This window comes from Salvelinus fontinalis, unplaced genomic scaffold, assembly GCF_029448725.1.
Source record: "Salvelinus fontinalis isolate EN_2023a unplaced genomic scaffold, ASM2944872v1 scaffold_0333, whole genome shotgun sequence".
NCBI lineage: Eukaryota > Metazoa > Chordata > Actinopteri > Salmoniformes > Salmonidae > Salvelinus > Salvelinus fontinalis.
In genome coordinates this window covers 141,192-148,768 of record NW_026600542.1, presented here as the reverse complement: position 1 = coordinate 148,768, position 7,577 = coordinate 141,192, and the positions used below count along the sequence as shown (strand labels likewise).

The 7,577-nt window shown below is 44.4% G+C and overlaps 1 protein-coding gene across 2 annotated transcripts in view; it reads right to left on the bottom strand.

Annotated features, from left to right (window-relative positions):
* Positions 1-3,905: 3,905 nt before the first annotated feature.
* The window catches only part of LOC129845659 (Na(+)/H(+) exchange regulatory cofactor NHE-RF2-like), a 62,362-nt gene continuing 58,690 nt past the window's right edge, over positions 3,906-7,577 (bottom strand). For both annotated transcript variants that reach the window (XM_055913527.1, XM_055913528.1), the window contains one exon: positions 3,906-7,491. In XM_055913527.1, the coding sequence (XP_055769502.1) occupies positions 7,324-7,491 (168 nt within the window). In that variant the 3' untranslated portion in view covers positions 3,906-7,323. The remainder of the gene's footprint in view (positions 7,492-7,577) is intronic.

Below are 7,577 nucleotides of genomic sequence, written 5' to 3'. Positions count from 1 at the left end.
AATTGTAGTTTTGGAGACTTGGTGACCCCAAGATGAAACCAACTTCTGCAATTCTCCAAATATGAACCATCCTTCTCACTGTTCGTGTTGGCAAAACACACTTGTGTCCTCTTCCAGGCAGGTTCATCACAGCTCCAGTTGTTTAACATTTCTTAATTATTGCCCTAATAGTGGAGATGGGTATTTTCAGGAGTGTAGCTATCTTTTTATAGGCATTGCCTGATTTGTGAAGGTCAGCAACCTTTTGTATAATTTCATTTGTGTGTTCTCTGGCCTTTCCCATGTTGAAGGATGACTAAGGGAGTTTAGCCTGTGTGTCACCACATATTTATTCCCCAGTGAAACAGGAAGTCATGGATGACCACTTAAGAGTTGCCATAGAATCAGATCAACTTTAAAAAGTCAAATATTATTCGGAATATACATCAATTAGATTTTGTTCATAAGAATTTCTAGGGGTGCCAGTAATTGTGACACGCATGTTTATGAATGAAGTCATTTTTTCTTGATGATTTTTTTTCTTTAAACAATTTTAACTCAATTAAAGGTTAGAAGCATATTATATTTTGAGTGTAAGATCAAGCTGACAAACAACAATGACATTTTTTCACAGCCTTTTTTGTTCATATTTACCTAGGGTGACAATAATTCAGGAGGGAACTGTATATGTGTATGCATATGGGACAATCCCTAAAGGCAGTGCTTCCCAACTCCAGTCCTCCAGTATCCCCAACAGTACACATTTTTGTTGTAGCCTCGGACAAACTCATCTGATTCAACTCGTTGAGGGCTTGATGATTAGTTGACAAGATGGATCAGGTGTGCTTGTCTGAGGCTACAAACAAATGTGCACTGTTGGGGGTACTGGAGGACTGGAGTTGGGAATCACTGCCTTAAGTCAACTGTAGGATTAGTCAGCTAAGCCAAGGTGTGCACTAACAGGGTGTGTTCATTTCCGCCCTGACTCCCTGGTAAAGTGTGCCCCTGGGAAGAGGTATGTGCCCATGCCCTCTTCCAACCTCTCCCTCTCCTCCCCTCCCTCCCTCCACATTTGTCTGCTTGTGGTTCCACTCTCTCTTCTCTCTACTCCCTTCTTTTGTATTTCTCTCTGCATGTCTCTCTTTTTAATCGTTCAGCGCTTCTCTCTCTTTCTTTTTCATAGTCAGACTTACTTATTCCCTCTCCTCTTCATTCATGCTCCTTTCTCCTTCTCTCTCTCTACTCTCTCTGTGTGCATGTTAGTGTAGTTGTCCTTATTTGGCTCCACAGTGAGTTGGAGTGCATGTGAGTGTGTCTGTGTGTCTGTAGTTCCTCCGTGTGTGTTTCCTCCTGACTGTGACTCATCGCTCGGCTGACTCACGCGCCGCTAACAAAAACACACAGTCACCATGGCTACGGAGACTCCCGCCTCCTCTTCCCCCTTACTCTCCCCCTCCTCTACCCGTGTGCTTCCGTGGCTCGGCTCCGGTTTCTCCTCTTGGGCACAGCTGCCCTACTGGCACTACTGGGGCCCTACTCCAACCTGGGCAGGAGAGGAGAGGAAGGGAGGGATAAATGGAGGAATGGGGGAGAGAGAAATAGAGGCAAAGAGTGAGAAAGTCAGGAGAGAGATGTTCTTGAAGAGAGAGTGAGTGTGTGAGAGCACAATAGAGGCAGAGAGAGAAAGAAAAAGACAGACAGACACATAGGGAAGGAGAGCAATCACCCATCAAAACCCAACAACAATGAGAGTTTAAACATGCCTGCATAGACAGGGACAGACTGAATAGAAGAGAGGCTAAACATGCCTGTATAGACAGAGTGAATAGAAATGATCACCTGTGGATCCTTTATCCGTTTTTACTGCTCTGATAAATTGCTGCCGGCTTTGAACTTGTCCATCCTTTGATGTTGCCTGGCTTCACATCGAGAACGTAGTCAGTCTCCACCAGTGCCTCTGGGGGGTTTAATGTGTCCTCGTGTGGCATCTCATTACCACAAAGACCAGGTATGGCACTGGATGTACCGGGCTACTCACACACACACACACACACACACACGTTGGCAGGCAAGCATGCATGCGTGTACACACACACACACACACACACACACACACACACACACACACACACACACACACACACACACACACACACACACACACACACACACACACACACACACACACACACACACAGCCTAGTTTGCACTGTTGCCGTTGCTCCACCTAGCTAACTGAATGTGTATTGTTGTCTTTCTGAGTGTTACTGTACAGTTGTTAGTGAACAGCTGAGGTAAATGTAGATAAGCCTAACTGTATGTGGCCAGAGAATGTCTTTTTAGTGGTTTCAATGTCTGTAACTCCGATGGTTCTGCTGATATAGGGATGTTATGAAAATGCTGCCCAATTCTTGAGGTTAGGATTTACAAAGTCAACATAACATCTTAGTAATCTCTTAGACACAGCCCACGTCTTGTCTATTTGTTGACCTGACTCTGGAAAGACGTCACCACCTCCACATCCATTTCAGACACAGCCTCAACAATGACACAATAGGTACACATGTACATGTCATCACTGTACTCCCACAACAGGGCCGTATTCACTAGGCACCAAATGGAGGGGCAGCAGGTAGCCTAGTGGTTAAGAGCGCTGGGCAATTAACCAAAAGGTCGCTGGTTCGAATCCCCGAGACGACTAGGTGAAAAATCTGTTGATGTGCCCTTGAGCAAGGCACTTAACCCTAATTGCTTCTGTAAGTCTCTCTGAATAAGCGTGTCTGCTAAATGACAAATACAAGGAAAATGGCCTGAACAGGGAGAGACTTGTTCAATTAGAAATGCTCCTTTTTGTTTTCAGTTTCAAAACATTCTGCTACTGTGTGCCCTAATGAATTTGACCCATGTAACCATGTCATCACTGTGTTCTCACTGTCTGACCGTTAACTTGACCAGTCGTAGACCTCTGACCTATGCATGACTGGCTTTTTGGGAAAGCGTAGGAGGACACACAGACTCTAGGCATCAGTCAGTCAGAGTGTCTCTGCTGATTCTAGTACAAACAGGCTGGGAAGCTCTGAATGCCAGACTGCTGAGTCTAGTACAAACAGGCTGGGAAGCTCTGAATGCCAGTCTGCTGAATCTAGTACAAACAGGCTGGGAAGCTCTGAATGCCAGGCTGCTGAGTCTAGTACAAACAGGCTGGGAAGCTCTGAATGCCAGACTGCTGAGTATAGTACAAACAGGCTGGGAAGCTCTGAATGCCAGACTGCTGAGTATAGTACAAACAGGCTGGGAAGCTCTGAATGCCAGACTGCTGAGTCTAGTACAAACAGGCTGGGAAGCTCTGAATGCCAGACTGCTGAGTCTAGTACAAACAGGCTGGGAAGCTCTGAATGCCAGTCTGCTGAAGCACCGTAGTAGACAATAAAGGACACGCAATCTATAATGAGACTCTTCAGACTTGACTGAACACACACACACACACACACAGATAGACAGACACACACACACAAACTCCTCCAAAACACACACTCTGGACCTCTGCGTGACCTCTAACGGGCCTGAGTACTCACGGCAGCTGGAGGCACAAGAGAATTCTGGAAACAGAGTGTAACTGTATGCCAACACTCACATAATCCTTATGGATCGAGGGGGACAGAGAGAGAGAGAGAGAAAACGAGAAGGAGGACCGGGACAATAGGGAGGGAGAGAGAGGGGGACAGAGAGAGAGAGAGAGGAGGAGGACCGGGACAGTAGGGAGGGAGATAGAGGGGGGAAGACCTTGAGAGAGAAGAGGAGGAGTTACTCTGAGAACTCCTGGATCACAGCTGTGGGAAGATTAGCTCATTGAACAGATGACCCCCCCTCCCCCACTAGTATCAGAGACAAGACAACAGACAGAAGAAGAAGGGATGACACTGAGATGATGTAATATAGTCCAGAAGGAGATTGTCACACTTTATTGAAAAAATACAACCTGCCATATATATACACCGTAGGGAGGCAGGTAGCCTAGTGGTTAAGAGCATTGGGCCAGTAACCGATAGGTCGCTGGTTTGAATCTCCAAACCGACTAGGTGAAAAATCTGTCAACAAACTTTTGAGCAAGGCACTTAACCCCTAATTGCTCCTTTAAGTCGCTTTGGATACGAGCGTCTGCCAAATGACTAAAATGTGAATCTACATGGGTCATACACCATTCTGCTCAGGGTTTAACGGTCAGCTCATCATATGGACCAATAGTCAAAACCCTTATGCAAACACATTGGTGCTAGATCACAAATGGAAACCAGAGAAATAAAAACTGTTTTCTGTACTATTATGAGTAATAGTAAAGACAATATGCTTATTAACAAAAAATTAATTGTGCAATATATGAAAACAGATCAGACATTTCTCTCCGTCCTAAGTGTGGTGTCGGCGCCGCATAGCACAGCTGACCCTGGCCTGTACCTCAGACCTAGCCCAACCAGGGACCCGCATTTCAGATCCTACCACAATATGAACCTCCAGGGGGGACCTGGGCCCGTATTCAGAAAGCGTCTCAGAGTAGGAGTGCTGAACTAGTATCAGGTCCCTCCTGTCCATATAATCTTATTAATTATGATCTAAAAGGCAAAACTGATCCTAGATCGGCACTATATGGACCCTGGGTGAATAGTAACAATGGATGACACAGAGACAAACTTTCCCTTCTATCTCCCGTCACCCCCGTATGAGATGTAGCAGTGGTTTGGTCTGGGGAGTGTTCTCTTTGTGTAGATCCTACCACAATATGAACGACCGGGGGGACCTGAGATTACTATCCGTAACAGTGGATGACACACACACAGTAAGATAAACTTGACCTTCACCCCCTTATGAGGTGTGACAGTGGTTTGGTCTGGGGTCCGTCTGTGTCTGTGCGCAGGACAGCTGTCTCCATGCTATCCTATGCTAGGACTAATCTCCTGTAAGTCCTGTGGCTCCCCTGGTCTCATTCATTAGAGCATCTCTGAGTCTGACCTCCAGGATAGGCCTCTCCCACACACCCACTGGGCAGGCCCACTGATCAGAGCCCCTAGCCCCATAGCTCAGAGTATCCTGGTCCGAGATCGGTTTGTGCTGTCTTACCAACTCCTATGGCAATTGTTGTGTGACGCCTCTTGATAATGACCATAGGAGTTGGCAATACCGCACAAACAGATTTGCGACCAGGCTATACTCACATACCAAAGCCCCTGATACCACAGCCGGTCCACCATCCACAGCATTCAGGCATGTTGTACAAAAATAACTGTGTCCTTCCCTTCTGAAGTGCAACAGAAAGACAGCCCAGTCTGGAGTAGCTGATACTATGTCAGTCTGTCATCACTGTACCACAACATGAGCATAACATTACCACAACATCACATCAACACTGAATGATGTAAGCTTTCTTTGATACTCTGGGCTCACTTTCAATCCCGTACAATATCCATCTTGGTATTTCATACATTATTTGTATCTATACTTTTACATATAAAGGTGTTTGGCTCAGTGATGGAGATGCTCATAACAAGTAATACAGCATTATATTTGCTCATAACAAGTAATAAAGCATTATATTTGCTCATAACAAGTATTAAAGCATTATATTTGCTCATAACAAGTAATAAAGCATTATATTTGCTCATAACAAGTATTAAAGCATTATATTTGCTCATAACAAGTAATAAAGCATTATATTTGCTCATAACAAGTAATATAGCATTATATTTGCTCATAACAAGTAATAAAGCATTATACACGCTCATAGCAAGTAATAAAGCATTATGGATGCTCATACTGTAGCAAGTAATAAAACATTATAGATGCTCATAGCAAGTATTAAAGCATTATATTTGCTCATAACAAGTAATAAAGCATTATATTTGCTCATAACAAGTAATAAAGCATTATATTTGCTCATAACAAGTAATACAGCATTATGGATGCTCATACTGTAGCAAGTAATAAAACATTATAGATGCTCTTAGCAAGTAATATAGCATTATATTTGCTCATAGCAGGTAATAAAGCATGATAGATACTCATAACTAGTAATAACACATGATACCTGCAGGCTTAACGTAAATGTTACAAGGTGTTACATAGATGTCATACATCTTTAAAGTGGTCATATCATCCCCAGACTATCTTCTCCTTCTATGGTACTTTCATGTCCCGATCCTCATACATCTCGGAGCAGTGCACTATAGTGGCTTCATGTTGCTGTGTGTCTTATTAGCACCCCCTGGTGTACTAGACAGGCAGTGTAAAAAACCTCAATGCTTGATCTATTCACTCTTCACTCTATTCACTCTATTGAACTAAAACTGCCTTAGAATGAGTGAAGCAGGCCTATAGGCTAGAGAATCATAGGGGGCTTGTGTGTGTGCATGTATGCATGCATTTAGTCAATGTATCTTAAATGCTATCATATTGAGAGGGATGGATTGAGTAAGGCTTTTGATTGTCTATGCATTGTTAACACCATCTATGAATACCAGTTCATATCCAACATAGGGAGCAAAGTGGAAATGTTATGACATTATGAGAAAACAGATGTTTTGATACAAACAGAGATGATACAGAAGCGATGCTATTTAGCCTCCAGTTTGTGCTTTTCCTGGTGAGTGAATCCTTGAAGTCTGAGGTGCATCGATCACACAATAAAATCACAGGAGGATCATGGGAGGAAAAGTTTTATCCATCTTTGGGCGTACGTTCCTTCTCTTACAGGATCAAAACAAACCCCAATGTTTAAGATCAGGTCACAGTGTTCACAAACATCTCACATAGTCCATATTCCCCATACTCCTTATAGCTGGGCTGGCTAACACCTATTATGGTGCTTTTCTACTTTCTAAATACAAAAATAAGTGCCTCCTCTCTCCAGAGCAGTCCTCAGAGGAAGTGGGAGTTAGTGGTAGAAGAGGAGGGACATCGGATGGTTTAGGGAAAGAGCGATGATGACGGGAGGATTCAGAAGAAGCTGCTAATCTTGAGCCTCTTATTCCAGTCCAGTCCAGCAGACAAGTTCAGTCCAGCAGACAAGCTCTCTCTGAGGTGGGATGAGGGTATAGAGAAGGGTGGAAGAAGGGAGGATTGAAGGAGGGGTAAAGGATGAGATGCCCATCATTCCATCCCGTCCATTTTGGAAGCAGGGGGGAGTGGGTGTTGGATTGCCAACGTTCAAAGAACAACATTCTATCTGCGTATTCTCTTCTGTTGGATTGGGTGGTAGTGGTGGTGGGGTAACGGGTAGGGATGTTGAAGGTAAGTTTCAGAAATGTCAAATTCGACAGTCTTTCTGCTTCTCTCATTGGGTGGCAGAAAAGTTCAGAAGTTGCTGAAGAGCTGGTGTTTTTTGTCCCAGTCCATCTGAGGGGCTCTCTTCTTGGCTCTCTTAGCGTGGGCCTTCTCTTTGGCCTCAGCCGCTGTGGGACTCAGGAGCAGGCCCATCTCAGCAAAGGGGTCCATCAGACGGCTCGCCTCGTCCTCTCCCAGCTAGATACAAAGACAGACAGACAGACAGAGATAGATTAATATCGGAGACGACTTGGTAGTTATAGTGTGGGTTGACATACACACGC